We start from the raw sequence: 23202 nt of genomic DNA, 5'->3' as shown, positions 1-23202 counted from the left end.
TTTATTCAAATAAAATGTAAATACATTTGACATTAAATGTTGTTTACTTGTTTGTTTGTGTCCATAATGACTTTATAGACGATTCCCTTACAAGAAACATCAGGAACTTTATGAAACCTCTCCTGCACTGTACAGTATTCAGGTATTTATTTCACAGTCACACTGGTTAAATTAATATTTTTGGCTAAAAAGCTACTGAATCGATTTCACGTCAGTGAATCGTTTCAGATCGAAATGTTGTAAATTAAACAATATAATTTTTGAATCGAATCGGCAACATCAAATTGTGATTTGAATTAAATTGTTGCTAGGAACAAATCATTAAACCCATACTTGTAACCAGGGATTTTTTAATTATAATTACGTCTTCAATTTTCCAGGTTAATATACAAATCAATTACGATTACAGCATTTTTTCCATTAACAATTACATTTACAATTATTATTTTTCCCCTGAAAGTCAATGACAATTACAATCTCAATGACTAAATTTAAATTACAATTAATACTCAGCCTGAAAGAAATAAACCCATAAAATGTTTTCAGGGTTTTTTGATAGGTTTTTCTCAGAATTAAAAAAAAAAGTTTTTAAAACCTCTGAAATGTGGGTGTTTTTCACATTTTTGTTATTTTTCATGCCTTACTGCATTTTCACCACAGTTTAAATGTGCTCATCATATTTGAGCTAGTTCTTATGGTTATGTGATAGCCTTATCTTGAGAAAAACTCAAATTTAAAATTCTAAAATTTTTATGCCAATTACAATTACAAAGTGAATTATCTGAACTCAATTATTATTATAACAGCAACACATTTTCTTCAACTACAATTAGAATTTTAATTATTTCATTTTTGTAATTAATTATTAATTACAATTATAATTGACCACAACCCATTCTCACCTATTGGGAACATCAATGTTGATGATGCACGTCTCAAGGAGCTCCCCCTGCTGGTCCGTACACGACACCAGGAGCCATCGCTGGTCATGTGACAGGCAATAGCCGACAAACAGCACATTATATTTAGGATGAATCTCAGCCCAAATCTCTCCTGGTTCTGGCTGCTTGGGACGCGTTGGACCAAGAATAAATGGTGGCGAGTAGAGCTGAAGTGGACTGGGATGCTGAAAACACAGAATAAACCCAATGTAAGCGAATTCTGGAGGTTTAATCAAACAGGACATCATGTTCAGCCTCACCTCAGGTCTTTTAAGTACTGCATTAACCGTGGACACCGGACCAAAGCCAGTGAGGGACTTTATGTGTGTTTGTGGAGCTAAGAGACGTCGGCACTGGGAGTAACAGGAAAAAGCCAGAGAGCGAAGCTGCTGCAGGTACAGCTGGTTCTCACCACTGGCCGGCTGGAGAACACACCGACATGGAACCACCTGGAATACACACACAGGACTGGTTAGTACGCATTGTTTATTATTATTAAGTGTTTCAATTGCACGATAACAGATTAGGGTCACATGGAAATAAGAAATCTGAGCACTACGGGATTAAAGTCGTCACAAGGAGAATAATGTCATAATTTTCTAAGATCAAAGACGTAATATTTTGAGAATAGAGTCGTAATTTCATGAGAATAATGTCAGAATTTTATTAAAGTCGGAATATTGTGAGATTAAAGTCATAATTTTATGAAAATAAAGGCGTAATTTTGTTCAAGTTGGAATACTTCGAGCCAGAATACTAATTTTATGAGAACAAAGTCATGATTTTGGTAGATTAAAGTCATAATATTTCAAGATTAAAGTCGTAATTCTATGAGAGTAAAATCATAATTTTGGTAGATTAAAGTCATAATATTTCAAAACTAAAGTCGTAATTTTATGAGAATAAAGTTGTGATTTTGCTAGATTAAAGTCGTAATATTTTGAGAATAAAGTCATAATTTTCTTAGATTAAAGACGTAATATTTTGAGAATAAAGTCATCATTTTCTTAGATTAAAGACGTAATATTTTGAGAATAAAGTCGTAATTTTATGAGAATAAAGTTGTAATATTATTAGATTAAAGTCGTAATATTACGAGATTAAAGTTGTAATATTTTGAGAATAGAGTCGTAATATTTCAAGATTAAAGTCATAATTTTATATTATATATATTTTTAAAAACTCGTACACACTGGTATAGCGCTCAGAATTCCTCGTTGAAGTAAATGCAACTAAAACCGATAGTGATATAATATAATATAATAGTGAAATATTATGACTTTAATCTCATAAAATTTTAACTTTATTCTCTAAATACCGTAGCGCCCATATCTTTATTTATTATTTTAATGTGGCCCTAATACGGTGTTGTGCAATAATAATCAGATTATTATTATCATGTTTATACCTGTAGCACTAGTGCAGGTCTCATGGCTTCAGGCAACGTCTGTAACATCTCAGTGTAGCATCGAATCAGCCCGAGGAGCCAAACGCTGCCCGACTCCTCCTCCTCCGTCTCCTCCTCCTCTCCAGATTCATTTCTGGCTCCACTTAAACTTACAAAAGCATCGATGATGTAAATGACAATCGCTGGTGGGTTTGAGAAGCTTTCTGTAGAGTCGGCCACGGTGGGGATGCCGATTCTGGAATGTTCAGACGAGCTGAGAAAGAGCAGATAAAGAAAGATGTTCAACTAGCAGAGGTGAAAGTAATGGATTACAAGCTCTCATATTACTGTAATTAACTTTCTTTCATTGATTTATTACCAAAAACAAACGTAGGGGCATGAGTATTTTATGTATGACTTGTACTTGAGTACAATTTCCATCAAATAACAGAACTTATACTTGACACTCTACATTTAACACCTAAAGTCTTACACTTCAGAGTTTTCTGTTGGTGCGTTTGCTGGTGGCGTCGAGCAATAGGAAGCTTTGGGTTCGTTCGCGTCTCCTGTAGGGCCAGAGCTGGTTCCTGTTGGAGTCGAGGCACTTGTCGAGTTGACGGCGCCTGAAGCTTGATCTGCATCGAGGACTCTAGTCTGAGGCCCAGCGGAGGAGGAGGAGGAGGAGGAGGAGGAGGACTGTGGCGCGGATGCTGCGTTTCCCGCCGGCTGTGCTTTAGGAGACAACAGGAGGCTGCTGTCCACAGTCAGGGTGGAAAGCTGAGGACCTGCAAAGAGGAGAAAAATAGTGCAAAGGTTTATGCTGACACAGTAAAATTGGATGAATTTCATTAGATTAGGTAAGAGCAGGGGTGTCAAACTGGTTTTAGTTCAGGGGCCAAATACAGACCAGTTTGATCTCAAGTGGGTCGCAGATTTTATGCAGGAAAATAAGCTATTTCAACATTCATGTACCCTAGTTTGCACTTACAGGAAGGGCTGGCCTTCCCACCAGGCAACCAAGTGTACACTTTTACATTTAGTTTATAATAAATCTTTTTTTATAAATACATCATGCTCTGACTGGACTCCATCATTCAACCAGGGCAAAAATAATGTCTCCAAATGAGGTCAAACGCAAATTTGCCGTGACACTTTACGATTACATTGTGTTGTTTGCACATTGCGTTCTTTGGTTTTAAGATTTGTGTTACTGACTAGTAAAACCAAACAGGAAAGTAGAAATGCCCTTGCAATTTTTAGATTTTAACATTTGATTGCACTGTTTTACATTGCTTTTGGATTTTGCACCATTGTTGTTCCCTCAGGAAATTTGTACTATACCTGTAGGTGTTTTTAATATTAATATTGTGTTATAGTGTATTATTGAACTTCTTAAATTAGGTTGTTTTTGAATGGTTTGTTGTGTTGCAGAATTGCATTGGTTTGACTTGATAATTAAAATAAATAATACGTGCACGGTGTATAGTTATTTTTTTTAACTTCATTTTTATTCATTACATTTGGGTTTAATGCAGGTGATTATGATTAGTTTAATATAGTTTTTTAGTTTGAATTTTTTCATGATATATGTTAGTAGTATTATGAAACATGATGTTACGTGTTCCCTGTTAGTTTATTTCATGCATACACTAAATTTCCTTTTTTGTTTTCTCATGATTTTTGTCACAGATTGCAAACAATTATTTCCTGACAATCAGTACATTTGAAAATGTGTTATTTGTCAGGATTACTTGGGGGGCCATTGAGTGCAGGTGGGGCTTGTGGTTCTTCTTCGTTCAAAGTGGGGAACACACAAAAACGTTTGAGAAATAGAGAGTTCTACTTACCAAGCACCTGCTTGCAGGTATAAGCGTAGAGTTTGAGTTTGGTGAGGTTGTCGGTGTGCTGCTGTCCAGCCCAGGGTCCAGTCAACCACTGGTCCACCTCCAGTTCATCCAGCTTCTCTGGCTCCACCTCCTCTCCAACACAGACGAGGCCATCCCGGGATACTTTGGCCAATGGACGGTGTTTTCCTAAGCGGCAGGTCTACGAATAGATTAAACATCTCATTAGAAAATGGAGCAGGTTTTAAAAATCCAAGGCTGTGTTCCAAATCGTATCCTAACTTAGTGCGACACACTAAACACTCAATGAGTATATACTATAAGCATGGTTAGGATGATGAGCGTTCCCATTGAAGTATACTTCTAAGTTTCCCAAGATGCATTTGGAACCTAAACAACAAAAACCTGAAGCACACTGAGGCTAAATATCTGTTGATTCTCCACCATTAACAGTTTTGAAAACATTATAAGGGAGAACGTGACGAAGTAGAATATCAACATGTGGACATTTGATCAATAAAACTCACGGAAACACATTTCATGTCGACATTTTCTGAGACCCTCCATTGTGCTACTGACAAAACTTCCGGTTAACTTCAAAACAAGAGCCCTATTTACAAAAGCGTAACAAAAAAACACAGAAAACTATGGAGCTAGATTTGTGTCTCTATTATTCAATCAAAACAAAAAACAACAACCTTTTAATAATAATAAAAAAAAAAAAATCAAATCAAAAAAACTTTTTTGTTTTTGGGACATATTATGGGTAGTGCATTTGTGTCTTTATTATTCAATTAAAAAAATAAAACACTTTTTTCTTTGATTGAAAAGGTTTATTTTTGATTGAAGTAATATTTTTTTTATTGAATAATAAAGACACAAATCTACCTCCATAGAAAATGGAGGGAATGTTTCATTTTTAGCTTGAAGCCAGTGTCATGTACTGTGTGCGTATCGTACTGAGATTGTATATGCACATATACTGTATGTGCATGCACACTACCGGAAAATGAATTTTGGCAAAAAAAAAAAAAAAATTCATTTTTGTTTATTTTTGTTTTCAAAGTGAACGGACACGTATTTTATTTGTTTATTGGATTAGGTGTTGTGTTAGGGTTATAATCTCAGTATGGAGGTAAACTCAGTACGTGACACCGGTCCCAGGACGATTTTACGTTCCGCTCGCAATGCATCATGGGTATTGAGTGTGACTAGTGTGCCCACCGTGCATACTTACAAAAAAGTCCCAATATCGTATACATCCGGTATTTCTCACGTACTCAATCTGTACATACTATGTGAATGCACCACAAACTTGTTTTAACATCAGACTTAGCATGAGTAGTACGTTAGTATGACTTTTCAAACACAGCCCAAATCTAGCTCTAATTGAAAATCTGATCAACGTACTTCGTAAACAGCGTTAAGTTCCCGGAAAAAAGCTCTGGCTGCATCCAGCAGAGACGGACTGTTGGGACACACGACCACGTAGGCCACGTCACGTTGCCCTCCGTAAGGTTCCAGCAGCAACTTCTCCCAAAAAGGCAACGCCAAAGGGGACAAGGCCAAGAAGTCCCGCTCCCGATCGTAGCCCAGTAACACTGTGGGAATGGGCAGCGGCTCTGGAGACTCCTCCGAACCTTAAAAAAAAAAAAAAAAAAAAAGATGCATAATCATTGCTTATTTTTCACTTTTAAAAAATATTTCCAGATTATAAAACAATACGAGTTGTCGTTTTAGTGATACTAATTGTAAAAGCTCACCATAGGAGCCTCTTCCTGCCATCTTGTGAAACTGTTGCCAGGTGAGCGGACCCTGAACATGCTGGATGTTTTCCCATGTCCTTCCTGTCCTTTTTTTCTGAATTGCATCCTGCAGAAAAGGCTGCAAAGACAGCAGCATGCGAACCATGTCCTGTGACGACAACTTGCTCATTTCCACCACTTTGGAGAAAACCACACAAACAAACAGATGTACAGGTGTCAACAGAATCTTTACACAAGAGAAAAACAACATGAAGAACAGGATATTTTTTTAAAAAAAGAATCCAGAGCTATTATAAAACATTATTTCATCATATTTAGACAGAGGTGATGGGTGTTTAGTGTGTAAACCAGAAATGGGCAAGTTTCATCACAGCAGGGGCCACAGAAAATGTTTTTGGAGTCATTTGATGTATTTGTGCTGTCATTTTATATATTTCCTCATTTAAAAAATAATATTAATTATGGCATTTTGTGTTTGTTTTCATTTCATGTATTTTGAGTTGTTTTTTGTTGTTTTTTTTGGAGTCATTTAAAATCTCATTTTGTACGTTGTGTCGTTTTACGTGTTTCTTTTATTTTTTTGTGTGTTTTTGTTGTTTCATGTTTTGTCATTTTTGTGTTTTTCAGGCATTTTGTGTGTATTTGGAGTCCATTTGTGTGTTTTTGTTGTGCTATGTTTTGTTTTTATAAAGAAAAATTATCCCATTTTGTATGTTTTGTTGTTATTTTGTGTGTTTTTGGATTTTTTTGTGTGTGTTTTTGTTGTCCTACATTTTTGTTGTTTTATGTGTTTTTGGATTTTTGTGTGACTGCAGTAGTTTTGTGTGTATTTGCAGCATTTGTGTGTTTTTGGAGTGTTCTTGTTGCCCCCATGTCCTGTTTTATACAAAAAATTGTGTGTCTTTCTGCTATTTTGGGTTTTTTGTTGTCATACTGTATATAGTTTACTGTTCTATGTGTCTTAGTTGTAATTTTTGTGTGTTCTTGTGGTCGTATTTCCTGTTTATAAATATTTCTCGTTTTGTTGTTTTGTGTGTTTTTCTGTTATTTTATGGATTTCTTGTGTTTTTGCTGTCATACTGTATATTTTTGTTGTTTTATGCGTTTTCGTTGTCATTTTTGTGTGTTTTTGCAGTCATTATTTTGAATTCTTTTTGTGTATTTTTGTTGTAATTTGTATGTGTTTTTTTTGAGTAATTTTGTGCATTTACTTTGTCGGCCACACAAATTTAGTTCGAGGGCCGCTTGTGGCCCCTGGCCCACCAGTTGCCCGTGTCTGTTCCAAACCTTGGTTTAGCAGCCCCCATCATGTGACCTACCGTTCGTGTGAGGCCAGGAGTGGAACGCTGTACTTCTGACAACAGTAGGATCTACTTTCCCTCCCGTAGAATTATCCACGTACTGCAGACCTTGCTCTAAAGCGTTGAAACACTCGACACAGGCGTCGCTCCCGTCTGCCCACTGCTTCTCAGACATCCAGCTCTGTAGCAGCGCCCCCTTGCGTCCATGACAGGAACAGCTGAGGGGAAGATGAAGCGACGCCAGAGAAGAAATGGGCTGAGAGCACTGCTCCTGGAGGAGAACCATCACTGATGGAGAAGTCGAGGCCACATCTTGCGATCGCTTCGCCCTTGAGGAGTCGCCCATCGTCGGGTCCCGTCGGCACAGAGCCAGCCTCCTTTCTGCTGCTCGACCTACTTCAGATGACCGGCCAAATATATCCAGCTCATCCTCCAGGAAAAGGCCTGTTCCATGAGCCAGCCGCCTGTTCACAATGGCACTGTAGCCGCACATGCATCTGTATTGGTCTTCACAAGTGGAATCTGGGATATAAACCCCTACATCTGCTCCTTTCACATTCATGTTGCAGGCACAGATACAGCAGCTGTCAAAGTTACGATCTTTGAAGACGCTGAGGACGGAATCGGACAGCAGGAGGATGGTGTACAAGCTGTGGGCTTCAGGTAGAGACGGCCCTGGTCGAGTCAGGGGGTCCACGGAGCTGAGGTGGAGGCAGGTGGAGGGGGTGGAAACCGGGGAGCTGAGCTCGGTGCCGTCCTGCTTCACCGAGCCCTGCCCAGAGTTTGCAGCGTTAATGCCCCGCGGCGTACGAGGGGTTCGAGGGGTGGGCACGGAGAAGCGTGGAGTGGCAGGAGACGGGAGGATGCCCATGGTGGTGCTGACGGAGGCAGAGGCGACGCTCATCTGACTATAGTCCTGATCAGTGAGGGCGTTTACACTAGGAATGTTCCTGAAAACATAAAGAATAATTAGTAAATGCAGAAACTGAAATACTTGTGGTCATCAAGAAAACTTAAAAATAGAACTTCTTTACAAAGACCTTTGACATTTGTTACTCACGTGTATCCGTCTTTGGAAAAGGCTGAACTTTGGGGATGCATGACTGCTGGGAAATGCTCCATTTTGGGAAGGAGGGTCCAGGACGGACGGTAATAGCATTGATCAGGAATCTTCAGAGGTGGCAACGTCTGGCTTGGAAGGCAGGATAGTGGTGCAAACATGTGGGAGCAGGTCTGAGGCTGGACACAAGAAAAAAGACAAAATAAGAAGTTTGTTGATTTGATAAATGTTAAGTATGACAAGTTTGCGAAACAGGGGTAAGACTAAGGAGTGAGAAAGTAATAATTCTCACTGCTCTTTTTTGAAAACGAAAAACTGTCTCCAGTTTAGTTCAGTGAGTATTGACCCAGGCAATATTAGAATAACTAATGAGAAGATAAATCATTGCATATCAAAGCTTTTACATTTAGGAGATACTGAATTCTCCAGATTATTCCAACATTTTTGGCAATCTTTAATTTAACAAGTGTGATATGAGTTTACCACGTTAAGTTTTCCATCAATAATTACACAAAACGACTTGACCTAACATTAAAAATGAAGACATTTTCTAATATCTCGTCAACTCGTTTTCTTGGCGTTTCTCATTGTGAACTTCTCTGGTAAACTTCTCACCTTGATATCCTCCTGCCTCGGACTGGAAGCCCCCTCCTCCATTTCCATCCTGTAGTCGTGCTGAGTGAAACCAAAGGAAGGCAGATGTTCGGCTGCTCCGCTGGGCGGGGGGGCTTCTTGGCTGGGGGTGTCCCTGTATGACATAATGGGGGAGAAAGCTGGATGCTGCTCTAAAGAAGGCGGGGTTGGAAACATCCGCTGCAGATCTGCTACTGCTGAAAACACACAGAGAAGTGGATAAAAAAAGGAGATAAGATGACGTCACGTGGAATGTTTTCTTCATCCTCATTGGCTGAATACTCACTGGAAGGATAAGGTATGGCTGCCCGACCTTCTTTCCCAATTGGTCGATCCTCTGTTGATATCGACAGCTTGTTTGAGTGCTGGTTTGGGTAAACCGTCTGCATTTGAAAAGATTAAAAGTGTCACTACAACATCAGACAAAGTGAAAACACTGAAATATCGGACAAACTCAATTCCCACTTTGGAAGTTGTATCTTAAAGTGGAAAAACTGCTCAAGATATGTAGGTGATGGTCACAATTGTGCAGTATAATAAATATATTAATACATCTTTTGCATATTAATAATAATCTAAAATTCCGAACACTAGCGGGATTTCGTTTTAAATTTTTTGGTCAAAAATGGAGAAAAAGCACCAAAATTTAGCATGCTAAAAGCGAAATTGCAGACTTCCTGTTGGATTTAGATTATAGGTCTAAATCACATATTTGCTAGTCACGGTCCAATGCATATACCTACTGAAAGTCATCCAGCTATTTCAAACCAGTGTAAACGCCAGGTGGCGCCAATGAGTCCCAAAATCGAATAAAAAAACTACGCGTTAAATTTTTCTCCAAACTATATCGTCGTGCCAAATTTTATGAAATTACACCCCCGGGAAGAGCCTCAAAAAGCCAAGTAGAGTGGTGGTAAATGAAGAAGAAGAAGAAGAAGAGGAAGAAGAAAAAGAAGTGGAAGAAGAAGAACAAGAACAAACAACTATGGGGCTAAAAATATATACATTTAGCAGCAGTACATTAGCGATTACTGTATAATATGTGAAAAAATTCTAACCCCTGGCTTAGACTACATGTGAGATTCAGTGAAAATCACATCGGCTCACCCCCAACTCCTCCTCATCTTCATCAAATATATTGTCCAGGTCCGAGATGTTCACCACCAGATCTTTTTCTCTGGTCAGAGAAGGGTTTGCTTTAGCAGCCGCGTCATCCTGAGCAGATTCATCTAAAGAGCAACACACACAGCAAATGGTTCAATTCATTTAAAACTGAATAAAATAACTAAGGACTGAATGGACAATGACAAACAAAGTTGTTATTCTTACCAGATTTTGGAGCAGAATTAAAAATAGACATAGCATCTTTTCCGTCGGGAAGTGCACCGTTGGTGGTGATTTCTTCTGCCTAACAAATGATTTGAAAAAAAAAACAGAAAACATGAGGAATTGAACTTTATGTTATTTATACTACTGGTGTTTCTCTATTTTTATTATTTCGAACTATTAGTCTTTAAGTTTATTTATTCTTTAAGGGCACAACGGGGAACTTATTCATTCACATTATATTTTAATAGCGTTTCGAGATGACTATTGTTGTAATTTGCACTATATAAATAAAGCTGATTTAAATTGAATAATGATAAATAATAATACTTTTTTTAAATCCTTGAATCCCATATAAGAGAAACATCTGAGAGACATCTGTCCCTTTCTGCACAATGGCATTTTTTCATTTTCTAAAATATATATTTTTCAGCTTTAAATTCAAAATATGATACTCATTCTGGAGGCACTAAGGTGGATACTAGATTAGCTTGATTTCAGTCAGCGTTCTGCACATGTTCCCATAAAGAACAAAAAGACTGACGGAGAGCGAAAACACAAGACGCACTTTTGGACGGATGAGGAAACTACCTTGATGATGGTTAAACGGGAGAAAAGAGCAGTAAAAAAGGTTTTTATCAGCCTTCTTCCTCTTTGAAAACAGGTTTTGTAAAGGATACAATCACAATTATTGAGTCAGACACAGCTTGTAAATAATTATAATTTTCTTTCCGCATTTATACTCGGCCAAGACGAGAGGTGCTTAATCAAGTTATGAGCAGAGTTGCCAATATATCCTAATGTGGGATGTTACTTAATTCTTTTGTTTGTAGCTATGTCATTTTGGGGGTGACGGTGCCAATAAAGAAGATCAGTAATGATTTTGGTACATTGTCTTGAAAAGAGAAAGCAACAGTGTAAAAACCTAACGGAAGGAGGTATAGATGTTGTTCCCACATATTTTATTCATAAACTGCTTTAGAACAGATTATGAGCATCAGCCACAATGGTTTTAAACACTGGTTGCAATTTAGTAACACAGAGACAAACCTATTTAATATTCATTAGACTGAAGTTGTTGCAGTTGCTGATTAAACATCTGGCACTTCTCGAATTGAGAAAACACAAACAGATGTTTCTCAAAAGACTCTCTGATGAGCTTCCTGGTCATGTTTAAACTAAACTTACCTTTACCTTCTTATTGGGTTCTCGTCCTTGACCCTTTAATCTCTTGGAAGTGGAGAACGTGTACTCGATGTCTCCTTCCTTGAAGTCGTACGGATCCTCTCCGCTCTCCCTCAGAGCCTCCATGCCCGGCTGCTGGAACAGACCCAGAGTGCGGACGTGGTTCCTCACCTGCTCCTCTGAGATCTTAAATCTCTTGTGTGTTTGTACGTAAAGTCTGTGTGACAGCAGAGGAACAAGCACAGCAGAGGTTTATCATTTCAGTCGGATTAGCTTCCATTATGTCTAAATATCTACTGATTCCAAAACCAGTCTTAATGTCTGGCACAGAGTGAAGAGGAATACTTCACATTTCATCTCCAGTTTTTACTGATTCAACTGATTCATTTGGCAACTTGGACAATAATTTGTTTTTTCTGTCTTTTTAAATTTTGATGGTCTAAACTAAAGCCTTGAGTTTGACATGTGCATTAGATAGTATGCAAATATTGAGTAATATCCCAATGTATACTATATAGGGACATTTTTGAAGTATGGACAGTGGGCACACTAGTCATACTCAACAGCCTCATGATAAACTGTGTCCCTCACTAAAGGCTCTATTCTCCGTTGCCCGTAAGTTTTCGGCTGCGCGCTAATCTCCCCCTGTACTTAAGTCAGTCGCTGCACGCCTCCGTCCCAGTTTCGCACTCTGGGTGGAGCGGCCCTGAAATGTGGGCGTTCCCATTCAAATCTGGCCTTGCACGTATTCTCCCGTCTGCTTAAGTTCTTTTCCTCATACGCGCTTCTGAACCTGGAATAAGTGCAGCGCCCCGATAAGGTGAAACATTATATTGCAAAAGAAGTATGGACCTAGACACGCACACTCCTAATATTGCAGAAGAGACTTCAAGAATGAATCTATCCAAACTGACACTGTCACACTGTCACAGGGTTCAGAATGGACAAAATGTGTTACATTTCATTTATACATAAAAGTACAAAACATGGGACATTAATGTTGAATTTGCTCCTTTTCCCCACCTCAAATCTGTGGCCCACTTAAACTCAAACTGGTTCGTATTTGGTCCCTGAGCTAAAATGAGTTTGACACCCCTGTTCTACTTGGTCACTTTCTCGCTTAAAATGTTTTCAGAACTTTCAAAGGTGGAGAATCATGGCAGGTTATTAGCCTCAGTGTGCTGCAGGTTCTTGTCATTGTAGGTTTGAAATGCATCTTGGGAAACTTGGAAGTATACTTCAGTGGGAACGCTCACCATTGTCATTATTCTAATCCTCTTAACCATACTTAAGTACATAGCAAAAAATATGTACTCATTGAGTTTGTAGTGCATCATACAGAGTGTGCCATTTCCAACACAGCCTTAGTTTCTCCATCATCACCTCCAGCCTCCCATATTTAGTAAGTTACCATAATAAATGTCTCCACCCACCTTTTAAGTGGAGCTGCTTCTGTGATGGTCTCCGTCCTCAGGTCCTCTAGTTTATCCGTTTGTAGCTCAGGAGGTCTAAAGTCCATCTTATCCGTTCTGGGAGTCCTAAACCCTTTCCACCATCCAGCCCCGCCCTCTCTCTGCCTCAGCAGAGCCGTGTACATGGCAGTCTCACTGGTGATCACACCCAGTCCCAGAACCCCGTCCCCACAGAGGGGAACATCCACGGGTCCATCCAGAACCTCAGTGTCCAGCCCTCGTGGGTGTGGGCTGAGTGTGGGTGGGAGGGGGGACATCGGGGAATGGAGGAGGGACTCGGGGGCCTTCCTGCCATTGGGGAGGTTTTTAGAGTACTTGCAGGTTGGGAGAGAAGCCAGTGGCTCCATGGGGGCTTCTAAAGCCACCAGGCCACTGAGCTGAGGGCCTCCTGCTGAGTCCGGTTCCAGGGCGGGTTCTTGGGTGACCGTCACACGATGGTGGAAGGGAACCACGGTGGGTCTCTTGGACTGCTTGTCGGACTTTTCTGTCTTTTCGCTGTTCTTGTGTTTGGGCATCGACGGAGCGTACATCGACGAGCCAGAGGACTGAGTGGGAACATTAGTGGTCTGAGCGTTGGCTGTAGCCATAGCAACCGCATTCACCTTCTGCTGTTTTAACCTGAAGAAGAAAAAAGGAAATAAAAGTGGGTGCAAAATCTCCTCTCTGGTATATATGTCAGCCAGGGTTGGGGTCAATTATAATTGTAATCACATAGTTGTAATTTTAAAATGTAATTGACCCCAACCCTGAGGACAAGTGGGGCACAACAAAGTTTTCAATTTTATGCCAAATGCTTTTCTGTGATTAATAACACTAAATAAAATGCCGACACATGAAGAAAGTAATGAGAAGCCTAAAAATGTAGCAGAAATGATTAAACCGCATTAGATATGTGACCGGGAACAAAATGTAACGTGGAACTAAAGTGAAAAAAGAATAAAGTTTTTTTGGTTTTCTTAAGCTTTCTGCCACATATTGCAAACAATGTTCCTTTTAACATATTAGTCATTCACTAACTCTTTTAAATGTGGTTTTCATGCAGGTGATTAGTTTATTTACAAGGTTCCCACACTTTTTTCACAATGATTTTTCAAAACTTTTCAAAAATATTTTACCAAATTTCCATAACTTGGCTCTGAAGCACCAAGATCTTCTTTGTGCGTACGTATTTCCTGGTTTTTAGCGTACGCCAGCTGAAGTGACCTTACCTATGCACAGTTTTATAAATGAGGCTGAGAGGGAATTTGCGTGAAATTGTGAGATCTCATGATTCCCGCTCAATTATGTTGCTGGTGTGCAGAACTTTCACTTTGAGATAACGCTTAACATATTTGGGGTTTAACATATGTTAAACAATAGAATAAAATGGGATATATTTCCAAAACAGTTAAAATAACCCATGACTTTTCAAAACTGGAAAATCGTTTTTTCAAATTCCATAACTTTTCCAGGAATTTCATGACCGTGGGGACCCTGAATTTAGTTTTTGAGTTTTTATTTATTCATGAAAGACATTACTTGCATTATGAAACATGAAAGACGTAATTATAATTTAAGAAATGTAACTGACTCCAACCCTGACTGCAGCACATAATGACTGAACAGCTTGGGTGTTCCTCTGTCGTACCTGGAGCAGCTGCAGGACGTTCTCGCTCCCGTATCACTGAAGTCCCATGTGGTCGCTGCGTTTGGCGTTTCCTTCCTGGACGTGTCGTCTGTTGGCTGACTCACTCTGTAGGGAGCACATGGATCTGTGAGGGCGTTGTTACAGTAATCTCAGCCTACAGCGGTAATAAACTTCACTCTTCTACTTACTCGTGCTGAGGTTGGTTGAGATAACACTCCCTCCAGGCCTGATGGACCACCTGGCAAGTCAACTTTTTCCCAGAATGCTTTGGGCTGATGCTGCTTATCCCCAAGCTGCTGTCTGGAGTTGTGACGCTGGAAACCGAGGTAACGAAGCCACTATCTGCTGTAATAAAATAAAATATAGACCCATTTCTAAAAACTATTATGACCACTACAGACGAAGAATTGATAAAATAGTATTATTCAACTAAGCACCACTGCTAGTGTAGAGTAAAACTTGAGTTCAATTCAATAAAAGCATGTGGAAATATTAGTGTTTATTGCAAAAGCATCAATAAATGACATTTCAAGAATCTGCTTTTAATCAGAGAGAGCAGAGAACAGCTTCTGAGGTCTACTGGAGTCTACGTCTAGACAAGTCAGGGCTGTTATTGAACTACATACACCATAATATGCTTGTGGTCATCTTCTATATCTATAAAAGCAAGTAAGTAACGCGTGCGAGTGTGTGTAAAGGAAATTGATTTATTTATAATTCCAGCAAGTCTTTTTGAATAATATGTAAAGGTTTTAATTACATTTCCTGAAAACATATTACTCAAATAAAAAGACAAAAAAATATAATGTAGTTGACAACAGAAACATGTCAGTAGATCAAATTTCCTGAAAAAAGAGTCGTCTGAATAAATAAAATCTTAACATATTAAATGTATTTATTCTTATCTTGGCTATTAGTGTAGGTCATTATTATTTTGTGACATTTTGCTGATTTGTGACTTTGCAGATATTTAATGTAAACTTTTATGCGACTTCTAATAAACTTCAGTGCAAGTGTTAATTTTGACAACAAATTTCGATTTTAGTTTTAGTCATAGTCTTTTGACTAAAATGCAATTTAGTCATCAGGACTATATCAGTTATAGTCTAGTTTTAGTCATCTAAATAACATTAGGGTTTGTAGTCGACTAAATCTGAGGCGAGTGAAATACAAAGCTTTAGACATTTTTTAAAGCAGTGATTCTCAACTGGTGGGTTGCGGACCTGTACTGGGTGGGTCACAGACAGCTGGTCAAAAATAAATAAATGCTAAAATATCTCTCATGTTGTGCTTGTCTTTTATTTTGAAAGAAACTTTACTTTTGACATATTGCACAGGAAAAAATATAGATTTCTGTTTTAAATAAGACTATATTGTATATGTGCGCTTTCAAGAGCTATTTTTTAAAAAACTAAATTTGGTTGGTTGAATTCTAAAAAAAATTAGGGGGCGCGATTATATATAATCTAAAAATACCATGGTGTTAATGTTTGAAAATACACACAAACAGATTTGATGTGACCACAGAGAGACCACATGAGCTGTGTGTGAAAGGCGCTATATAAATAAACATTACTTACTTGTATTATTTTAATTAGTCATAGTCTCGTTATTGTCACTTTAAAAATGGAGAATCGACAGTGTTCAGACCGTGTGACAAACATTTGGCTGATGACGCAACGTAGGCGGACGCGCTGCAGGCCTGATCCTGTTGTTACCTGAGCAGGGCTGCTCCGGGGATGTGGGCGGAGTCAGCGGCACACTGCAGTGGTTGAGCTCCTTGTTGAGGCCCTGAGTGACAGGACCAGGTGGAGGCTGCTCCACTGGTACGTCCCCTTGGGCAATCAGCACAAAGGCAGCTGGGTAGGTCATCCTCACCCCACCTGAGAATAGGAAAATAATTGGATCTACTGTTGGGAAACAACAGCTCTGCTGCTACAGGAATAATACAAAATAACTCAACACAAGGTAGATAGTGCAGCTTGCTTTCACAGTTCTCATGTTAAATTGAAGATCATTTCATACGTGAGGGGTCACATCCTCAAAGGGACAGTTTCTCTTGGTTTTTAATTCAAAACAAAAAACCACCAACGAGTAATTATTACGTTCAACAGCATTGGATTCTAAATCTAATTTAAAGTTACTGAGAAATACAAATAAAGAGATGCAAAATTGAGAAACAGGGCAAATATAAATAACTATTTTACTTTTAGGTTGAGAATCATGGTGTCCTGATACAACTTTTTAACTTCCAATAAGTTACTGATACTAAAACCATGAATATTGGTCGATAGCCATAGTAATCCGATACGATATTTGCACAAATCCTACACACTTATTATATATTTTGTAGTGTGGCATATTTAAAAACGCTTGATCAAGTGATATTACTCAGAGAAAACAAAGTCAGCAGCAGCAGGTATGAGAAAAACGGACCCATTTATGACATTTTAATATTTTTAAGAAAAATATTCTACAATTGAATAAAATAAATAGAAATACATTAGAAGACCCTGAGAAATAACTTCAATGAATCCAATCAAACAAAAAATTTGTCTGGACTGGATATACACGTATATCACGGGGATTTTAACCATTGGTTTTTGTTTTGTAAGAATCATTTTTTTTGCGTCTTTGTTGTTTTTTTCCTCATCATGAGCCGTTCGTCACCTTTTGTTGATTCTGTTCAGGCGACTAACGAGTCGACACAAATTGTATTGTGTGTTACTCGATGAAAAACAAGTAATAAATGTTTGTTCTGCTTCAATGGAAAAATTCTTTGTCTATACATGTATATATACTGTATATACATATACACACACACACACACACACACACACACACACACACACACACACACACACACACACACACATTTATTTAAAACACAAAATAAATAAATAATAATGAAATAATAATGGAGATTTTAGATGAGGCCTACAAAATTTCGTTCTCAAAATCCAATATCAATATCATAATGGGACACCCTTAGTCTAAATCAGTGGTTCCCAAACAGTGTGCCGCGGCACAGTGATGTGCCGTGAGGCAAGTCTGGGTGTGCCGTGGATTTTTTTGACAACACAAAAATAATTATTTTTTCATTTACGACTTTGTATGTACTCATTTCATAATACAGAGGCAAACTCTATACCTTAATTTTTTATATATATATATATATATTTAATTAATTAATACATATTTCATGAGTAATATAGTTGTCTTTGTCACATTTTATTTGGCATTAGTAAATAATTGCACACATTTACAGATATTGTACATGATATGAGTTATTAAGGATATTTCGCACAATAGGTGTGCCTTCAGATTTTTACTTTGGTGTACCTTGGGCACAAAAAGTTTGGGAACCACTGGTCTAAATAACTAGACAATATTTTAATAGATTAACTATTTCCCAGAGAAGTGACACAAAAAACAACAGCTCCATGCTATTAAACATCATTTGCTGCCACAATCAGACATCTTTGAATTTTCTATACCTACTTACATTCAATTCATTCGTAAAATATCCTTCTTTTATTCCTTATTATTAGACGTGATAAGCCCTTGAGGCCTAAATGAAGTTTAATTGTAATCAGGTCAAACCACACTGGGTGGGGGGCACTGATTAGACAAAAGCTGCTAAAGACTAACCCCCCTGGGTTTTATTGAAACTCATTTCTGTCTGTCTGCACCTCTCTCTCTCCAGCCTTCCAAGTATTTCCCTTTTTTACTGTCAAACTGTGCCGATCACAGCAGTCAAAGCCCCCCCACCCACCCACCACCACTCCAGCCTCAGCTCAAACAGCTCAGAGGGCTACAAGAACACCGAGGGCAATCAATGTGATGTTGATCCCACACTGTTTGCTGTAGCAGAGCAGCATTGCTGTGGTTTAATGTGTTTATTCTCTGCTCTTTTCATGTTGAAGGATAAGTTGGGGGGGGGGGGTTCTAACTTCTTACCATGAGTGGCTTTGTGGTTATATAATATACACAGCATAGAAGTCGGTGTTTCTGACATCATGGTAGACATCAAAATGATTAACATGAATTAACAGTCCATCTATAAGGGGCAATAAAGGTGGGAGATTTTTGGGGTCCATCCATAAAGTCAGTAAAATGATGGTCTATTGTTCTATGAATCTGTGATAAACACATTTATTTATTCATCTGAATAATATCCACTGTTAACCAGTAGGTTTATTATTATTTGGGCCATAGTATATAGTCATCTTCAAGATGTAAATCTTTGCTTTAAAAGAGATCAAAAATGGTGGAAAAAGTGGTGAAATGGGATTTTAAAAACCACAGAAATTGGTTAAAAGTTGCAAATTAAAAGTGGCCAAAAACGGACAAAAAAGTGGAAAAAAGGGTTCAAAGTGTCAATATTGGAATGATTAGTTTAAGCTGGCAAATAATGAGTATGACAAATTGTGTGGTAAATTGGCAAAAATATGCATGAAATATGGTGAAAAGAGGTTAAAAGTGACAATAATGGGTCAACATATGCAATATTAGGTGATAAAAGTGGTGGAAATAGTTTACAAGTGCCGAAAATGCCTTGAAAGTGGAAAAAATGTGCAGAAAAGGCAGAAATGGGAGTCATGTAGCAAAAATGCATTAAAAGGAACAAACATTTGGCAAGAAAATGTGATGAAAATAGGTTAAAATATAGCAAGTTTGGTGTAGTTGCAGAAAAAGGGTAAAAATAGGCAAAAATGAGCACAAATTGTTCACAAAATTATCTTAGTTTCTTGGAGGCATCCGGCGACCTCCTCCAAGTGTCTCACAACCACAAATGGGGCCCTGACCCCAGAGGTTGAGAAAACCTGACATAGACGACCTCAAATTTCTTACCGACAACCACCTCTACTGCCACGTGAAAGTTGCGGTCATAGTTGTGGCAGACTTCCTCTTTTTCCTTTTCACCAGCTCCTTCTTTCCGCGGGAGCACCATGGGGTAGAAGTAGCTCCACTCCTCCATTAGCTTCCGTGCTGCAGGGTCACTCATCTTATACGCCTGACCTGTGAGAGTCCCACTCAGACCGTACGGACTCAGAACAACTGAACAACACAAAAGAAACATTACATTACATCAACATGTGGGTCAATGACACCTAAATAGTCCGTCAAACTGTATTTCTTTCAGTTAAAATAGGTGAAAATGCATAAAAAGATGCAGAAAATATGTATTAACTTAGTATATAGGCGCTCACTTTGATTATTCAAATGTATTTTCTGCACTATTTCAGTTATATTATAATTCCTGTATAAGATTTCAAAGTATTTCTATATTTATTTCAATCATAATATTCATACAAACCTTGCCCAGTGTTGCCTATTTTATAAAATATATTTTATATACATTATTGACACTTCATTTATAGCCCTGTGACAAAGTACTTATTTTCTACAAATTCCTCAGATTCACATACATTTTTAATATCTACAGGTTAAATTTAAAGCTGCTACCCATGATATTTTTTTTAAATTAAATCCGCAGTATGGGCCTCATTGATCAATAATCAGTTGCTCAAAAAAAAGATGTAAAAGGTTGAAATTCCCGCTCAACTGTTTGTTTATATCTCCACCGTTAACACTCTGTTTGCTGACATTTGGCGTTGCATTGTGGGATGTGAAGTCGTGGAGACGGGTGCATAGACGTGCGTTTATTCAGATATCACAGAGAATACCAAACTAGTGCAAACACAATGTCAAGACAATCACCGTCCTTCTTGTTTGAATAGTCATGAATATTTCATGAGTGTTGATCTACGTCAGGAGAAAGTACTCTTTCAGATTTAAAAATAAAATGAAATATGCATATTAATAAACATATACATGTACTGTAAATATGCAAGATGATAGCCAACGGCTAATTTCTATCTTTAGTCCGTTTGGCACTAAAGATAGAAAGTGACAATAAAAAATATATATACATGAGATCACAAACTATATAAATATTGATATTTTCGTCAACTTATACAAACTCAACTATAATGTTCACGTGGGATGAAATCCAATCAGAACTGAGTTTCTTTTGTTTTTGTAAAGGAAAATAGGAAATAAACTGATTGTGTTTGTGTGCTCATGTCTTGACTAGTCACAATAAGTCTGTGTGTGTGTGCGTGTGCTTGCATTCGTGCGTGCGTGCGTAAATCAGAATTCAATTTGCATTAGGAATAGAGTGTTTACAAGGTCAGTTAAAAGAGGATTTAACTTTTATTCTGAATTAAAAAAAGAATTAAAGCTCCAATGTAAACCATCTATGAAAAAGCTACTTAACCTCCCACTTTTCTATAGCAGGACATACTTACGTATCTATAAAGCAAGGAACCTCTGTCTTTACAAACATTAATATCATCCCATATCAGGTTGATAAACGGTAATTGAATCTTTAAAAAAAATGCATAAACGATTATGTTTTATATTTACTTGACTATATCAGTAATAGATTTAGTCGTCTTTAGTTGACTAAAAATAGACTATAACTGAAATAGTTTTAGTCAAAATGTACCAGTCATCAGGACTACGTTTATTTCAGTAAAAAACACTGACTAAAGCTATTATTATTTTAGTCACAACACTATGACTAAAACTAAATTAATTCAATTCAATCCAACTTTATTTATACAGCGCAAATTACAACAATAATCATCTCCAAGCGCTATCAAAATGTGAAATTCTTAAGAAAAAAGACAATCAGCGACAATCAGGACAAACAATGTCCTCCTTGTTTGGCTAAAAACACAAGAAATCACTGTAAGAATAAAGTAAAAACACTTTTATGCATCAGTTTAAGGAGACTCCACATCCCACAATGCAATGCTCAAACAATTCAACAAACAGATTTTCATCCTTTTTCCTTTCTTTTTAGAGTAAATAATGTTTGATTCATACACTGATTTGATCTAATAAAAATGATTGAGGGTGGCTACTAGCAGCTTTAAATTCTGCTTTTATTCTGGTTTCTATCGTTCCCGGGTAACAGTTTAGTTTGATCTGAATGAAGAAACATGGAGAATGAGTGAAGTCACCTTGCACTGGGATAGCGGATGTCTGCGCCAGGCGGATGTGGTGTTCGGTGATGCGATACGCAGGCTGATGCTGGGCGATCTCCACACTCGTGCACACGTTGCTCTCCCCGTGGAGGAAGAAGGAGAAGGAGCAGGAGAGGTGTTCACTGGGGACACCAGACACACGAGACGGAAAGACATTTTAGCCAATAAAACAATTCCTCACATGAAACAAACTCTGGTTGTTACATGACGGATGATCAGTGTCCATGCTAAATTTGTCTGCCGCTAATGATCCTCTTTACCATTTTATGCACATTGATACTGCAGGTATTCTCATTTGTGTGATTGATAGTGATGACCCCATGTTTGCATATGCATTGCACCCTTTATTACACAACTTGGCCTTTCTTTAATCAGAGAGGAGTAATTGTTGTAGCCTTAGTGTAATCGGTGCAGGATGGACCACATTAGTTGTCGTGACAACCTCACTGATGTAGATTTTTTAAATCTATATAAACCTCCTTATTATCTTGAATTAAATATATATATATATATACAGGTATATATATATATTAGTGTAAGAAGTCTTAGGTACTTCTGATCAGAGGTGTAAAGAACACTGTAATATATCCTACTCAAGTAGAAGTACTGTTACTTGATTGATAGTAGTAAAAAATAGCTCAATTAAATAGTTTCAAATTTACTAGTAAACATCTCATGTATAAATTTAAAAAGGAAGAAGAGATGAAATCTTGCACAATTGAAACTTCATTTATTTTCCACAAAGGCATCTGTATAAAATAAAAGGTTTGTCAAAATGTACAATTATTTTTGAAATAAAAAAAAAACACCAAGGAATTAAATTCAAAATAAAAAAAAAAACTCTCAGGCTCTAAGTATAGCTACATTTATTAACTGCCATTCAATGCTGTTTCGGCGCCGTGCGTTACGTTAAATCTGATTGGTCGGCTATGATGTGATGCATTTGATTGTCGTCTGGTAATTTCATTTTTTGTCCGTTGATCATTTTAAAACAAAAAAATAAAAATTTGCTCTGTAACGGTTGGGTAAAGGAATGTAACAAATTACTTCTTTTAAAACGTCTTTGTACTTTTTTTAAAATGTACAAAATTACAAGTAAACCTCAACAATTTCCATCACCCCGAAAAATTTATTTTATTTCTAATTGAATTATTGAATTCATTGGTGTTATTTTGTTTTAAAAAAAAAAAAAACGATTGTACATTTTGACAAATATTTTAGGGAAAGAGGAGCTTTAAAGTAATGAAATAAAACATGTACAGTAGCTGGAGATATGCATCTGTTCAAGTCGGTTGCAACAGACCAATAACCGAAGAAGAAGGAGGAAGGAGGAAGGAGGAAGGAAGGAGGAGGGAGGAGGGAGGGGGCGGGAGGCGGGAGGAGAGAAGGGAAGGAGAAGGAGGAGAAGGAGAAGGAGAGAAGCAGAAGAGAATTAGGGAAGGAAGCACAAGAAAGAAGAATCGAAAAAGAAGAAAAAAAGAGAAGAGAAGAGAAGCGAGAAAGAAGAAGAAGGAAGAAGGAGAGAAGGAGAAGAAAGAAGAGAAGAGAAGAAGAAAGAAGAAAGAAGAAGAGAAGAAAGACAGGAGACCGAAGAAAGAGAGA

General features: G+C 37.8%; 1 protein-coding gene across 3 annotated transcripts in view; it reads right to left on the bottom strand.

Annotated features, from left to right (window-relative positions):
* The window catches only part of LOC114473109 (mediator of RNA polymerase II transcription subunit 13-like), a 136518-nt gene that overhangs the window by 9439 nt on the left and 103877 nt on the right, over window positions 1-23202 (bottom strand). Inside the window, exons 5-24 of one of the 3 annotated variants that reach the window (XM_028462507.1) lie at window positions 21577-21722; window positions 19397-19603; window positions 16261-16425; window positions 14731-14887; window positions 14543-14647; window positions 12877-13533; window positions 11447-11660; window positions 10262-10340; window positions 10040-10161; window positions 9219-9315; window positions 8915-9129; window positions 8300-8478; window positions 7258-8189; window positions 5936-6115; window positions 5583-5812; window positions 4176-4374; window positions 2822-3113; window positions 2350-2602; window positions 1202-1390; window positions 903-1126 (exon numbers count right to left, since the gene is read on the bottom strand). In XM_028462507.1, the coding sequence (XP_028318308.1) occupies window positions 903-1126; window positions 1202-1390; window positions 2350-2602; window positions 2822-3113; window positions 4176-4374; window positions 5583-5812; window positions 5936-6115; window positions 7258-8189; window positions 8300-8478; window positions 8915-9129; window positions 9219-9315; window positions 10040-10161; window positions 10262-10340; window positions 11447-11660; window positions 12877-13533; window positions 14543-14647; window positions 14731-14887; window positions 16261-16425; window positions 19397-19603; window positions 21577-21722 (4842 nt within the window). The remainder of the gene's footprint in view (window positions 1-902; window positions 1127-1201; window positions 1391-2349; window positions 2603-2821; window positions 3114-4175; window positions 4375-5582; window positions 5813-5935; window positions 6116-7257; window positions 8190-8299; window positions 8479-8914; window positions 9130-9218; window positions 9316-10039; window positions 10162-10261; window positions 10341-11446; window positions 11661-12876; window positions 13534-14542; window positions 14648-14730; window positions 14888-16260; window positions 16426-19396; window positions 19604-21576; window positions 21723-23202) is intronic. The other 2 variants (XM_028462508.1, XM_028462509.1) reach the window with 2 other exon arrangements.

Source organism: Gouania willdenowi, chromosome 12, assembly GCF_900634775.1.
Source record: "Gouania willdenowi chromosome 12, fGouWil2.1, whole genome shotgun sequence".
In the NCBI taxonomy this organism is placed as follows: domain Eukaryota; kingdom Metazoa; phylum Chordata; class Actinopteri; order Blenniiformes; family Gobiesocidae; genus Gouania; species Gouania willdenowi.
The sequence above is the reverse complement of the archived record's forward strand: the minus strand, read 5'-3'. Positions and strand labels throughout refer to the sequence as shown.